This window comes from Callithrix jacchus, chromosome 7 (assembly GCF_049354715.1).
Source record: "Callithrix jacchus isolate 240 chromosome 7, calJac240_pri, whole genome shotgun sequence".
Classification (NCBI taxonomy): Eukaryota; Metazoa; Chordata; class Mammalia; order Primates; family Cebidae; genus Callithrix; species Callithrix jacchus.
Window position 1 is genome coordinate 136637559 of NC_133508.1, and position 16664 is coordinate 136654222.

Genomic DNA, 16664 nt, shown 5'->3' on the forward strand with positions numbered 1-16664 from the left:
GTTTTAGGACTTTAAAAAATGATACCAGCCTGTGCAAATTCTCCTATAATTTGCTTTTTTTCTCCTAATACTTAGTTTGTGAATGTTGGTCATATTGCTGTATGAGGTTTTAGGTTATTTTCATTGCTATATAGTATGCACACTCATACGCATATTTCACTGTTTATTCATTTTTCTGTTTCTAGTGTTTTTCTAATTTCCAACAGTGCTGCCTTGAATACGCTTTACTTCCTCAGGTTTTGTATGCTACAGAGCTATATACTGACCACATACATTTATTTATTTTTGCTTTAGATTTCTATTTAACTTCATGAGAAACTGAAAAAAGTGAATTTAGTGATGAGTCCCAGGGATCCCCTGTCATATTTTGATGTAAGATCAGGACCCCTGTCATATTTGAGCTTATTGGCCATTAGCTTAAATCCTGATTCTTTCACTTATTAGCAGTTACAGTTTGAACAAATAATTTAATCTGAAAATAACGGGAAAGAGCACCTACCAATAATATTTCTATCTGGCTAAGAAGGGGGAAAATATACTCTGCAGGATTATGGTAAGGTTTAGATAAGATAATTCATATAAATCCTTCAAGCAGACATTGTGTACCACACATTTATTATCTCCTATTTATCTTCTTCTTAGTCCTCTGTGATCTAAGGTGAGCTATGACCTCTTTAAGAAGTTGCAAGTAAGAAAACTGAACCTCAGAAAAGTGACTCGACCAAGTTCACTCAGCTGGTACATGTGTAAACTTGGATTAACTTTATCACTGCATAAGTACAGAGACGTTTTCTTTTCCCATACCACTCTTTGTTTTTTCTGTCAGCAGGGAAAATTATGTTAAATAAAATTATGTGAACAATTTCTAAGGTCTATAGCTCTGTAGTATATAAAACTTGAGAAGTATAAGCACACTCAAGACAGCACCATTAGAAAGTAGAAAATCTAGAGATAGAAGAATGGGTAAATAAATTGTGATACCTACATGCAAGGGTATATATATATACTACGTAGTGATGAAAATCATGTCAAACAAGATTAGAGTGTTGTATGCCCCTTTGTAGAATAAGACAGCGGCTGGCTTTTCCTCCAGTCACATTTTCAACAGTGTTCTACAGAAAGCCTTTCTCGTTTTTATTATTATTATAAGCAGGCAGATTGGAAGGATTTGTAAACCAAAACACAGCTGGTAAGTCTAAATTTAGGCCTATCAAGATGAGTGTCCTTCTTAACAACATGGTTTCTCAAACTCCTTCCACCTTAAGTTGCTTTTTTACCAGATGTCTCTGGGTGTGCGTGTTTCTTGTGCATCAGCAATTTTATTTGCATGGTCTTTTCATGCCAGTATTCTGATTTATCACACTTATCACATTGATTTTTTTTTTTCCCTGCAACTTGTAAAAAGAAAATAGCTGTTTGTGCACAGTTGGTGGATGTGATTTAGTATTATCAGAGTGATTCACGTTATATTTATGAGACATTCCTGAGTAGCATTTCAGTGAGGAACCTTAGGGAAGGACACCACCTAGAGAGGTCACATCTCACCTTTTAACCTGTTTCTATTGGTGTTTATCACCTGAGAACTCAAATATTGACAAACCATCATTGATTTTAAATTTCAGCTATTTTATTTATTTCATTGGTAGAGCGTTGAGACCACCTAATTGCCTTAAAAGAGGATGGAAAAATTCTCTGAAATTCCTGGAGTTGACTAATAACCTGTTAAAAAAAAAAAAAAAAGAATGGAGCAAGGATGAAATGGTTTAATTATTATCTCTTCCTTTTAGCTTTGCTTCCATATTCAAATTTTTATTGAGTACCATTTTAAGTGCAGAAATGTTGTGTGAGTTTGCCAGGGTTGCTGTTACAAAGTACCGCAGACTGGGCGTCTTAAATAACTGAATTGTATTGACTCACAGTTTTGGAGGCCAGAAGTCTGAAATCAGGTCAGCAGAGTTCTTCCCTTCTGAGTGCTATGAGGGAGATATCTATTCTAGGCTTCTCAATGTGGCTTATAACTCCGTCTTCTCCCAGTGTCTCTGCACACCCTCTTCCCTCTGTCCATGTTTCTGTGTCCGAATTTCCCATCTTTTTATAAAGATACCAGCCATAATTGGATTAGGGCCTATCCTAATGACCTCCTTTTAACCTCATCAGATCTGTGAGGACCCTATGTCCAAATAATTCCTCACTTTGCAGATTTGGGCTTCAACATAGGAATTTGGGTGGGGGATACAATTCAACCCATAACAAATGCTTATAATAAGGCCCGAGTAACAACAGAAAAACTTACACTTAATTTAAGAGTTTTGCAATACATTCTATGACCATGCTCACACCATTCTAATCCATTTATTTCAGTTGAGGTATTGAAGTGGTTTTTCTGATAGTGGATGTGATGTTTTGGAGTAAGGATAAAAGACCATGAATTCTGGCAACACAGGCTTCTCTATTGAACACACTCAAATCTCAGCCTGAAACCATACCAGGATTTTCGTGGTTTTGTGTGTATGTGTATTTTCACTGTACTAGCTATAGGAGATTGGGTATTAGATGTTATTTAAGAAATAGAGATTTGTCACACAGATGATTTTTATTCTGCTATAATCTCTTGAAGTAAAAAATAAAAAGATATATTTTCATTGTTTAAATGACCCTAAGATAATGGTCTTATATGCAAATACTGAGAGACACACATCCATTATTGTGGAGGTGAGACCTTTGTTTGGAAAGAACAGGTTTTAATGATCCATTTCTCCAGAAAAGCCTCAACCACAAAAAGTTAAAAGGAGTTCTTTTTGGTTAATTGCTTCTTTGGATCTTCCCAAACACTTATTTTCTTCAGTTATTCATGTCCAAATGTTAAGTCTTTTAAGTATTGTCAGTATATTTTCTTTCCTTTTTTTGAAGTGGATATAAAACATTTTAGATAGTCAGGTTTATTGAGGTTTTAAGAATGCTTTTGAGTGATTCATAGTAATTTAAATCCACTGAAATCTTGGATGTTGCTAAATTTCAGCCTATAATTTTCTTCCTTTGCTAAATATCGAAGCATATTTTTATGACACCACACTATACTCATTGGAATTGTTAGCCTTTGTAAATTCATGCAGATCTTTCCCACTCTACAAAAGGATGCATTTCAAGCAGAAGAAATAGAATGTTAAATTATGTAGTAGGTAAAAGAAGTAGGCTGTGGTGAGTTGGGAGGGTGAGCAAAAAGAATGTCAAAGCACATTTGTACATAATGTCAGTAAAATACAAAGTGCATTTGCCCACCACATTAAAATTTGTCAGCTCACGGAGTTGCTATTTATGTGAAATGGTTTTTGGGAGAGATTTTTGCACATGCTGATTACACATTTATTTGGAACCTCTAAATTCTGGTTTTAATGACTGCTTAGTATTTCATTGTGTTAGCATCCATAATTTATTATTTACTATGCAACCTTGTTAAGAAGAAAATCAGATGTAATCCAAGGTATTCTGCCAGAATGGCCCTATCTCTTGAGGGCCATTCTCTTTTATCCCTATGGCTCTTACTGTCTCTGAGCACATCGTGTGCAATGTCGACTCAACTATTTTAGCATTTTTTCTCGTTACAAAATATATGTTTTGGAATATTTGTAAAATATAGAAAATCACATAGAAAAATATTAAACTAAACAGCAATCACAACATCTGGAATAATTCCTGTTAACTTTTTTTTAATAGCTGCTAAATTCCCTCTTTCCCTTCCTGCCCATCCCCCCGTCATACACATACATACACACACACATTGGTATTTGGTTTTACACAAATTTGATAATTTGCCTTTTTTTTCTGAATAACGTACTGTAAAACTTTTTCCAAGTTATCGTATATTCTTCTAAATCATCTTCAAATCACTAAGTTGTATTCGATAATATGAATAGAATCATACCTATTGTAAAGATATAAAAAGATTTATTTCACTAAATTTTTTTTTTTTTTTTTGAGATGGAGTCTCACTGTCACCCAGGCTGGAGTGAAATGGTGTGATCTGAGCTCACTGCAACCTCCACCTCCTGGGTTCAAGCAATTCTCCTGTCTCAGCCTCCTGAGTAGCTGGGATTACAGGTGCCTGCCACTACACCCAGCTAATATTTGTATTTTTTAATATCAGGGACAGGATTTCACCATGGTGGCCCAGCTGGTCTTGAACTCCCAACCTCAGGTGATCCTCCCACCTTGGCCTCCCAAAATGCTGGGATTATAGGTGTGAGCCACTGCACCTGAACTATTTCACTAAGTTTTTTTGCAAGGCATATATTGCTTCTTTATTTTTGTGTATCTGATTAATCCAACTGAAATTTGCCTTCTACTCCTTGGTCTAAATTATACCTAACTGATCACAAATCTTTTTGTGATAATAGGCTGAACTGTCATAATCTTAATGACTATTCTTTCTTCAGTTAACACGTCCTATGATAATATCTCTTCTATTATTACATTGAAGGGTGACCTAAATGTTACATTATAGTTCACAGAGCTAAACTTTTTGTGAGAAGAGCCTTTAGCGCAGTGCTCTGAGTATTATCGGTGCTTCGAAAGCATTTTTATTGATTTGGATTGAGAGGAAAACAAGTCCATAGTATGATTTTATCTTTTTTTCCCATTCATAGTTTCACAGAAAAAGTATATTTTCTTAAAACATCAGAATTTATTACACTGTGGTATGTTAATGCATTTGGATCTGAGATATTTTGGAAATCATCAGGTCCGACTTTGTAATTTAACATGGAAAAGCTGAATTAGTGGTTCAGTGCCTGCTTAGTCAATTGCAGATATAGGACTAGAAGCCATTTTTGGCCACGTTTATAATGATTTTTTTTTTTTTTTTACTCAGTACTGGCCAACTTTGTTGCTAAGCTAAAATGGGCGTTATTGCAGATGTAATATTCAAATGCATTGGTTAACTTTATAGTCTTTTACATAATTACAAATGAAACTTTTGATTCCAACATTTCTATTACTACTTTAGGGGAACAAATGTATGTAAAAGAAAAAGTATAGAGTTGGAAAACAAGTTCTTACTACCACTGTAGAAATAACTCAAATATTCTATTGATAGTGTTGTTTTATCTTTGCGTGTGAAGAAACCATTATTTGAATTTAAAGTTTACTGTGATTATCCTTATGTTTCAAATTTTATTTATAAAGAATAACTTGTAGCCCTTCCTTTTCCTTCCTTTCCCATCTTTTTCCTTCTTTTATTTAGACAAAACTATTGAAGGTGACTGAACAAATGACCAGTGTCGCCAAATGAAATTGAAGCTGAGGAGGCATCATGCATGGTTGGGGTTGAGAATGAGGCTGCTTTGGCCTGTGTGGTTAGAGCAGAGGAGCCAGCAGTGTGGTTGGGAGATTGGTTACATACAGGGGAATTGTGCCAATAAGTAAACATATTTGAGATAATGGGAACCAGACTCCTCACTACTGGTGAAGAGAGTTATAAATATGGAAAAGGGAAACGCTAGACAAGCCATGTCATGTCAAATTAGAAATAGAGGTATATAATTCAAATTTGTGAACTCTTGGTATTTTATATCTATATCTCGCCATAGATCTAGAGCTGTAGGAGTCTGTGCATGTGTGTGTGTTAGTCTGTTCTTGCATTGCTACAAGGAAATACCTGAGGCTGGGAATTAATATAGAAAAGAGTTTTATATAATTCATTTACATAGAAAAGAGGTTCATTTTGGCTTACGGTTCTGCATGTGGAACAGGAAGCATGGTGCTGGCATCTACCCCTGGTGAGGGCTTTAGGCAGCTTACAATTGTAGTGAAAGGTAAAGGAGAGCCAGCATATCATGTGACCAGAGAGGGAGCAAGAGAAAGAGAAAGATCCAGGCTCTTTTATATACCGGATATTGTGTGAACTCATAAACCGAGAACTTACTTATTAGTGTGAGGATGGCTCCAAGCCATTTATGAGGGATTTGCCCCAGTGATCCACACACCTCCCACTGGGCCCCACTGCCAACTCTTGGGGGCTCACATTTCAACATGAGATTTGGAGAGGACAAACATCCAAACTATATCAGTGTATATATGTATGTATATATCTCATACATTTATTTCCTAGCACTGATATCTTGGTTTGTAAATACCAGTCTTCTCTAGAGTAATCAGAGCTCCTTGGATAAATATTCGATTCCAGAGCTTTGGCAGGGAAAGAACAAAATATTATAAACTTGAAAAATCTTGTTCTAAAAAGTAAAGTGCTTAAAGAATAATGAAGATGTATCAAAAGGATACAGGTGCAGCTTTAAGGGGCTCTCACTTGTCAAACTTGGAACTGTTTAAACATCCAAAGAAGTTATGATGTTAATGAATTATACCCACTGATTAAATAGGAATCTGTGAGTCTACAGTCATATAATTAATATGAGTCTATAGTCATATAATTAATTATAGTCATATACTTAAACAAAATCGTATACTCTTTAGTCTTTTTAGTGGAAAACCTATTGATATCAAAATTGACAAAATTAGCAATATACATATATACACTGATACAGTTTGCAGTGAGTGAGAAGGAATAAATAAATGAATAATGAACACTCAGGAAAACAAAAACTAGGCTGGCACAGTGGCTCACACCTGCAATCCCATCACTTTGGCAGGATGTATTAATCCATTTTCGCAATGCAGATAAAGACATCCTGAGACTGGGCAATTTAGACAGGAAAAAGGGTTTAATGGACTTACAGTTCCATGTGGCTGAGAAAGCCTCACAATCATGGTGGAAGTCAAGGAGGAGCAAGTCACTTCTTACATGGATGGCAGTAGGCCAAAAGAATACAAAGAAACTCCCATTTTGAAAACCATCAGACTTTGTGAAACTTAATTTCATGAAAACAGCATTGGAAGACCTGCCCCTGTGATTCATTTACCTCCCACCAGGTGTTATGGGAGGCTACAGCACATGGGAATTGTGGGGGTTACAATTCAAGATGAGATTTGGGTGTGGACACAGCAAAACCATATCATTCCACCCCTGGCCCCTCCCAAATCTCATGTCCTCACATTTCAAAAACAATCATGCTCTCCAAACAGTCCCCCAAAGTCTCAACTCATTTCACCATTAACTCAGAAGTCCATAGTCTGACGTCTCATCTGAGACGAGGCAAGTTCCTTCTAATTATGAGCCTCTGAAATCAAAAGGTTAGTTATTTCCTAGATACAATGGGGGTACAGGCATTGGGTAAACACAGCCATTCCAAATGGGAGAAATTGGCCAAAACAAAGGAGTTACAGGCGCCATGCAAGTCTGAAATCCAGTGGGGCAGTCAAATCTTAAAATTCCAAAAAACTCCAAAACCTCTTTGCTACAAAGAGAATAAAATACCTAGGAATACAACTATCAAAGACCATAAAGGACCTCTTCAAGGAGAACTAGAAGCCACTGCTCAACGAAATAAGAGAGGACACAAACAGATGGAGAAACATTCCATGTTCATCGTTAGGAAGAATCAATATTGTGAAAATGGCCATACTGCCCAAAGTAATTTACAGACTCAACTCTATCCCCATCAAGCTATCAATGACCTTCTTCACAGAACTGGAAAAAACCAGCTTAAACTTCATATGGAACCAAAAGAGAGCATAGCCAAGTCAATTCTAAGCAAAAAGAACAAAGCAGGAGGCATCACACTACCTGACTTCAAACTATACTACAAGGCTACGTAATCAAAACAGCATGGTACTGGTACCAAAATAGAGATATAGACCAATGGAACAGAACAGAGGTCTTGGAGGCAACACAACACATCTACAACCATCTGATCTTTGACAAACCTGACAAAAGCAATGGGGAAAGGATTCCCTGTTTAATAAATGGTGTTGGGAAAACTGGCTAGCCATGTGCAGAAAGCAGAAACTGAACTCCTTCCTGACACCTTACACTAAAATTAACTCCAGATGGATTAAAGACTTAAACGTAAAACCTAACACCATAAAAACCCTAGAAGAAAATCTAGGCAAAACCATTCAGCACATAGATGTAGGCAAGGACTTCATGACCAAAACACCAAAAGCATTGGCAACAAAAGCCAAAATAGACAAATGGGACGTAATCAAACTCCACAGCTCTGTACAGCAAACTCCACAGCTTCTGTACAGCTTCTGTACATTCGTTAGAGTGAATCGGCAACCAACAGAATGGGAAAAAAATGTTGCAGTCTACCCATCTGACAAAGGGTTGATTTCCAGGATCTACAAAGAACAGATTTACAAGAAAAACACAAGCCCATTCAAAACTGGGTGAAGGATATGAACAGACACTTTACAAAAGAAGACATACATGAGGCCAACAAACATATGAAAATATGCTCATCATCACTGGTCATTAGAGAAATGCAAATCAAAACTACATTGAGATACCATCTCACACCAGTTAGAATGGCGATCATTAAAAAATAGGGAGACAACAGATGTTGGAGAGGATGTGGAGAAATAGGAACACTTTTACACTGTTGGTGGGAGTGTAAATAAGAGATGTTGGAGAGGATGTGGAGAAATAGGAACACTTTTACACTGTTGGTGGGAGTGTAAATTAGTTCAACCATTGTGGAAGACAGTGTGGCGATTCCTCAAGGACCTAGAAATAGAAATTCCATTTGACCCAGCAATCCCATTACTGGGTATATATCCAAAGGATTATAAATGGTGTATATGTGCCACAGGGAAATGTGGCACATATGCACCATGGAATGTTATGCAGCCATCAAAAACAATGAGTTCGTGTCCTTTGTAGGGACATGGATGAACTTGGAAACCACCATTCTCAGCAAACTGACAAAAGAACAGAAAATCAAACACTGCATGTTCTCACTCATAGGTGGGTGTTGAACAATGAGAACACATGGACACAGCATGGGGAGCATCACGCACTGGGATCTGTGGGTGTGAAATAGGGGAGGGACAGCAGGAGGTGGAGAGTTGGGGAGAGAGAGCATAGGGAGAAATGCCAGATATAGGTGATGGGGAGGAAGGTAGCAAATCACACTGCCATGTGTGTATCTATGCAGCAATCTTGCATGTCTTTCACATGTACCCCAAAACCTAAAATGCAATAAAAAAATAAAAAAAGAGGAAGAAGAAGAAAATAAATAAATAAAAATGAAAATGAAAAACAAGAAATACTGGCAAGCCCCATATCTGACAGAGATTATGTACAGAATATATAAAGAAGTCTAAAAAGTCAACAGAAATTAGAATGTGCAATAGATCTAAAAAGACATTTCTCCAAGCACACAGAAAGGTATTCAACATCTGGCCATTACGAAAATCCAAATGAAGACGGTCTTGGACCATTTGTACTGATATTTTAAAAATCACAAACTGGGTAATTCATAAAAAAGAAAAACCCTCCAAAATGATTTCCTTTGACTTTATGTCTCATATCTCATATACAGGTCACGCCGATGTAAGAGGTGGGCTCCCATGTTCTTGGGCAGCTCTTCCCCTGTGACTTTGAAGGGTATAACCTTCCACCTGTCTGCTTTCACAGGCTGGTATTGAGTGTCTGGCTTTTCCAGGTGCACAGTGCCAAAGCTGTCAGTGGATCTACCATTCTGGGGTCTGGAGGACAGTAGCCTTCTTCTCACAGCTACACTAGGCAGTAGTCCAGTAGTGACTCTGTGTGGAGGCTCCAACCCCACATTTCCCTTCTGCACCACCCTAACAGAGGTTCTTAATGACAGCTCTGTCCCTGCAGCAAACTTCTGCCTGGATGTACACACATTTCCATACATCCTCTTAAATGTAGGTGGAGGTTGCCAAATGCCAGTTCTTGACTTCTGTGCATTGTCGGCTCAACACCACATGGAAGCTGCCAAGGCTTGAGGCTTGCACCCTCTGAAGCCATGACCTGAGCTATATATGTTGGCCCCTTTCAGCCATAGGCAAAACAGCTGCAGCAGCTGGGTTGCAGGACGCAATATGGGGACCCTAGGCCTGGTCCATGAAACTGCTTTTTCCTCCTAGGCCTCTGGAAAGGAAGGCCATGAAGACCTCTAACATGCCCTGGAGAAATTTTCCCCATTGTCTTGGAGATTAACATTTGGTTCCTTGTTAGTTATGGAAATTTCTGCAGCTAGCTTGAATTTTTCCTCAGAAAAGGAAACTTTCTTTTCTATCGCATTGTCAGCCTGAAAATTTTCTGAATTTTTATGCTCTGCTTCCCTTGTAAAACTGAATGCCTTTCACAGCACCCAAGTCACCTCTTGAATGCTTTGCTGCTTAGAAATTTCTCCCACCAGATACCCTAAATCATCTCTCTCAAGTTTAAAGTTCCAGGAATCTCTAGGGTAGGAGCAAAATGCCTCCAGTCTCTTTGCTAAAACATAGCAAGAGTTACCTTTGCTCAGTTCCCAACAAGTTCCTCATCTCCATCTGGGATCACTTCAGCCTGGGTTTCATTGTCCATATCATTATCAACATTTTAAAAGTCACTGAACAAGTCTCTAGGAAGTTCCTAATTTTCCCACATTTTCCTGTCTTCATCTGAGCCCTCAAAACTGTTCCAGCCACTACCTATTGTCCAATTCCAGAGTTGCTTCCACATTTTCAGGTATCTTTTCAACAGCACCCCACTCTCAGTACCAATTTATTATATTAGTCTGTTTTCATGCTGCTGATAAAGACATACCTGAGACTGGGCAATTTGTATGGGAAAAGGGGTTTAACGGACTTACAATTCCACAAGGCTGAGGAAGCATCACAGTCATGGTGAAAGGCAAGGAGGAGCAAGTCACATCTTAATGGATAGCAGCAGGCCAAAAGAACTTGTGCAGGGAAACTCCTGTTTTTAAAACCATCAGATTTCATGAGACTTATTCACTATCAGGAGAACAGCACAGGAAAGACCTGCCCCCATGATTCAATTGTCTCCACGCTGTTTCCTCCCATGACATGTGGGAATCATGGGAATTATAATTTAAGGTGAGATTTGGGTTGGGACACAGCCAAACCTTGTCACAGGCCAAGGCAGGAGGATCGTTTGAGGCCAGGAGTTTGAGACCAGCCAGGGCAACATAGCAAAACCTTATCACTACAGAATATTTTTTAAAACAGTAGAAGAAGGAAAATGTAATCATAATTCACTATGTGGCTTGGCTGTGAATGAAAATAATTGTTTCCTTAAACCTGGATCTACCTTAAAATGGTGATAAATTAAGATGATGAGAGAGAGAAAAACATATGTCTATATTTGAGAAAAGGAGACATAGCCTACAAAATAGTTTCAAAGAGGTCTATACCATAATAGAGAATGAAAGATGAGAAATGGTTCCAGATTGAAGGAGACCAGTGGTATAACGGTGATATAAGATGAATAATGGGGCAACACGTTTCCAGCTTACTCTCAATAAAAAGTTTCGGATACCTTCTTTTCTCTCTTTTGCTATCTCTATCCTTAACTTTCTTGTGTCAATTACAGTTTATTTACAGATGTAACATAGGCATGCTTCCTCTCACATTTATGTTATTCTATCAGTTTTCTTTCCTTCCTTTTTTCCTTTGTCCTTCTTTGACTTCCTTTTTTTATTCCCTTTCTTCCTTGTTTTTCTCTCTCCTCTTTTTCCTTCCCTCCTTCGCTTACTCCCCTTTCTTGTTCTGTTTTCCACAATCTCTTTTTCCTTCCTCCCTTGCTTCCTTTTGTTTCTCCCCATCATCTGCTTTACTCTTTGGATGTTTATTTCCCTGGTCCGGTCTATATGGGCTGTTCTCTAGGTTTGCTGCAAAGCTGTCAACCTGGAACATTGTCTTCCAGGGAATTCCCTTTACTTTAATCTTCTGTTGTATCTCTTGTTTTGGGGTTCTGTTTCTTCTTTCTTGGCATATACCCTTATTTCGGAGAAGTAAAGAAGCTTCCAAAGAATAGGAACATGGGAACTTAGTTTTCGAAGTCTTCTATGTCTGAAATGGCTTTATTCTGCCTGTATATTTGAATGACAATTGCCTGGCTATGTATAATTCTAGGTGGAAAATACTTTTCTCTCAGAATTTTGAAGACATTGGTCTATTATTTGGTTTTCAGCATTGCCATTTAAGAACTCTGATGCCATTCTGATTCTCAAGATTCCTCCTTTATTTTACTTACATTCTTTCTTAAATCTTTCAGGAATTAAAAAATCTTTAGTATTATGAAGTGTCATGGTGATGGATGCTTGTAGGAGTACTAACTATCCAGCCAGTGTCCTGTTCATTTTGGGGAGACCTGACAAGCCCTGTCAACCTGGAAACACTTCATGTCAATGATATTTTTCTTTCTCATTTTCTGGAATTCCTTTTATTCGGGCACTGCCTGCCTGGATCCTTTCATTAAAAATTTTTTTTTTTCTCATTTTTCCATCTGTTGTTCTTTTGATTCACATAGTGGGACAGTTCTTGAGCTCTGGTTTTCAAACCTTCTGTTGCGTTTTTATGTTGCTATCATATTTTAATTTTCATGTGTCTCTTTTTTGGTTAGTGTTGCTGTTCTCTGACTATTCTTTCTAAAAACAGAATGGTTTCATTCATGGATTTAATATTTTCTATTATCTATCTGGTGATTTCATAGTTTTTTAAAAGTGTTTCTGTTCTGTTCTTTCTGCTTCCTCTAATCTGCTGTTTTGGTTTGTTTGTGACTTTACACCAAATAATAAAAGGCAGAGTAGACATTCTGCGGCATGGCAGGGGCTTCAATGTAGGGTGGTTGTGTAGAGACCTGGCTAATTCATTAGGAGTCTACAACTGTCAGTTTTTCTCCAAGATCAGCTAAGAGAGGAAACTTGCAACTGTGGTGGGTGCTGTGGTATGAATATTTGTATCCACCCAGAATTGATATATAGAAATGCTCATTGCCAAGGTGATGATAGTAGGAGATGGAGACTTTGGGAGGTGATTAGGTTATGAGGGTTGAGTTCTCATGATTAGGGTTAATGCCCCTATAAAAGACCCAAGGCAGACCCTCACCCTTTTTTACCATGTGAGATTATAGTGAGAGGAAGCTGTTCTGTAAATTAGAAAGCGGGCCCTCACCAGATGCTGAATCTGCTGGCATCTTGATCTTGGACTTCCTAGTTAAGAACTGTGAGAAATAGATTTCTGTTGTTTGTAAGCTAGCTAGTTGATCATATTTTTCTTTAATAGCATCCTAAATGGACTGTGATGGGGTCAGAGTTGTACCTTCCTGCCAGTGATCTTGGGGCCAGGTGAGGAGGGTTGCATGTCTTTTGGTCTGCAGGCCTTTCACTTGATATCTGTATTTTCATAGGACCTCTCCTCCATCCTACCGGATTCTCTTGAGTTTAGACCTTTCAGAAAGTAAACTTCCAGTGTTCTGCCATATTGGCATGGGAAGGTTACCTCATTGCATAGGGTAGATGAGGGAATCTGAGGTTCTAACTCTTTTTTTGTTGTATTAGATCTTCTTAATAACCAATTGTTTGGTTTTTTGCTCTGTCACAACCTCTATGTCCACAGGTTCTTGGTGGTTCCAATTCCTGAGGCTTTCTGGTATTCTACATCATAAATATCCTTGCTTCTTCCTAGTCTCCTGTTCTCTTCTAGACTAATTTTCAGTTTTCTCTGCACTGCTATTTTAGTTACCACTTGATGATCAGATCTCCAGTTTCCAAAAAGTAGTTGAAACATTTCGCTTACTATAGTTTTTTCTTCTTACCCTTGCCTGAGACCATTTGTGCTACTATGACAAAATATCTGAGACTGGGTAATTTATAAATAATGGAAATTGATTTCTCACAGTTCTGGAGGCTGGGAAGTACAAGATCAAGGTGCTGGCAGTTTTGGCATCTGGTGAGGATGCTCTCAGCTTCCAAGATGGTGTCTCTTTGCTGTGTCCCTACATGGCAGAAGGTGAAAGGGCAGAAGAGGCACTAGCTAGTTCCCTACGGCCCGCTTATAAGGCAGCTAGTACCATTCATGAGGGCCTACCCTTACGACTTAATCACCTTTAAAGGATCCATGTCTTAATACTGTTGCATTGGGGATTAAGTTTCAGCATGACATTTGGCAAGAACAGAAACTTTCAAACCATAGCAATCCTTGAGGGTGTGTTCTTTTCATTTGTTTGTTTCTTTCTTTACTATCATCTTTTGGGTGGGATTTTCAAGAGGAACAGGTAAAAATACATGTTCAGTATATCACATTTAACTGAAAGCCCAATAATCGTTTTTGTTGTTGATATATTTCATTAATATTGATAGCATCTGTAATTAGAAGTTTAATTTTTCTATCAATATTCATTTTTGAATGTTTTATTTCTTAGGATGCCTCACTGATGGATATGAACTCCTTCAGCCCTATGATGCCAACATCCCCTTTATCAATGATAAACCAAATCAAGTTTGAGGATGAACCAGATTTAAAGGATCTCTTCATCACAGTTGATGAACCTGAAAGTCACGTCACTACAATAGAAACTTTTGTTACGTATAGGATTATTACTAAGGTAAATGTTGGATGAATGTTTTCTTGAATGTAGCTGCGTTTTTTGAAGTTTTGGAAGTAAGTACCTCTTGTTCATTGTAATTCTCAACATTCCAGGATCTTAGCTAAATTGACTTTTAGTTTTTCAAACTTTTTGGCTAGGACATTGCATCTTATTTGCCCTTTACTTGTTCTGTGAAATTCAAATTGACTTGAGAAATAGTCACTCATTTTATAGCAGCTATGCTTCTTAGAATAAGAACATCTAAGTTTTCAGCTGAAAAAAAATTGTTAAGAAATACCTTTGGAAAAGATGGGCCTCAAATTGTTAATAAAAAAAGAAAATAGTTAAGTAGGACACAGTAGTTTGTTTTAGGATTTCTTTGGAAGATTATAAAATATAATACCATTTGTTTTTCAAAGGGGGCAGGTGGCCACTTTGTCTCATATATGAGATATTGTTGTGTGTGTAATAATTCAAGGGCAAAGTAGATGTTAGAACACAGATCTCTTTAATCTTAGGGCAAAGTGCTGCAAAGACAGTTTACCTCAGACACAATTAAGCAACCATCCAGTATAATCTGTATTTTAAGTCCTTTATTTAATAGCATCTTTAAAGAATTATCTCTATATTATTTTGTTTATAAAGCCTCATCTTAGACATTTACACTTCATAAATGTAAAAGTACGTCTCTTTTTTTTGTAGCTGAAAGTGTTCTGAACTATGTTGCTGTAATTGCTTCTTATAATGAAACTGCCACACTACTATTGGTTATATTTCCTGAAAATATATGTATCTGATTTCTTCACTCGAATTCTTAAAATCCTTTCTTGGCCCCTGATTTCAGGCAGAACGAAATGCAGACTTTCTTGTATGACATATAAAGAGGCTTCTCAGTCTGGTGCCAACTTATGCTAAAGACTTATTTCTTACGCCTCACATTTAGTACCCTTGCTCTCTACTCATGTAGAGCTGCTTCTGTTTTCTGAATATTTAGGGGATCTCTTGCTCTTGCTCTCATATCTTTGCATATACTTTTCCTTCTGTTTGCTGTGTCCATGCCCTTCTTAGACAAAAGAAATCATGTTTAGTTTTCAATATGCAACTCGAAATGTTAGATGCCTCTGAAGACTTCTCTAGTTGTTACTGTCCCTTGGCTGAAATAGTCATTCTGCTTCTGTTTTCTCATACTGTTCTATTGAACTCTTAAGTAATGTAACACATTAGAGTCAATAAAGCAAAACATCAAAAGCATGTATTTAATCCAACTAAGCTGTTTTTTCTTTAATCTATAAAACTGAGATAATAGAACCCACTTCTGCAGGGTTGCAGTTGAATAAATAATGCAAACCCCACTTAGTAAGGTGCCTAACACATGATAAGTGTTCAGTAATTGCCATCTCCCTGTATTTGAATAGATAACTATGTTTATTTGTATTTATGCTCAGTGAGTCTGTGAGTTTCTCAAGGAAGATAACTATATTTTAAGTTATCCATACTTCCAAACACAGTACTTAGGCCATAATAAGTAAACAATTTATTTTGTTGATGAATGAGTGAAGGAATTATCTTAGCTGTATCAAGATGTGGTAGAGCAAGACAACATGGAGTTGAATCTTGATTTCTCCCCTTCCTTGCTATGTATCTTGGACAATTTAATTAATCACTCTATATTAGTTTTCTCATTTGTAAATAGGATAACAGTGCTAACCTCATAAAGTCTTTATGAAAATAGAATATGTTAGTACAGGCATACTGCTAGGAATAGAGTCAGATTTCTCCTATTACTACTGTTATAATTATCTATTGTCATTATGCATCATAGCAAATAAGTTGTGAAAATGAATTATTTTGCCATCACTTGGGTCTCTCAGAAAGATACTCTTTCTAAAACCTTATGAATTTCATTCTGATGACAGATGTACAGTTCTTCTGAATTTTCCATATTTACAACATATTTTCTTTTTATTTATTTATTTTATATATACATATATAGGTATGTTTATATATACATATATGTATATATAAACATACAAGTATGTTTATATACACATATGTGTGTTTATGTATACATGTATGTTTATACGTGTATATATAAACATACATATGTTTATACATATATATGTATATATATTTATTTTGTATATATATGTATATATAAAATTGCATTTTAGGTTCTGGGATCCATGTAAAGAACATGCAGGAT

The 16664-nt window shown here is 37.0% G+C and overlaps 1 protein-coding gene across 3 annotated transcripts in view; it reads left to right on the forward strand.

The window, feature by feature from the left end:
* SNX7 (sorting nexin 7) overlaps window positions 1-16664 on the forward strand; it is a 112110-nt gene that overhangs the window by 13717 nt on the left and 81729 nt on the right. For all 3 annotated transcript variants that reach the window (XM_009001763.4, XM_002751089.5, XM_035252231.3), the window contains exon 2: window positions 14297-14479. In XM_009001763.4, the coding sequence (XP_009000011.1) occupies window positions 14297-14479 (183 nt within the window). The remainder of the gene's footprint in view (window positions 1-14296; window positions 14480-16664) is intronic.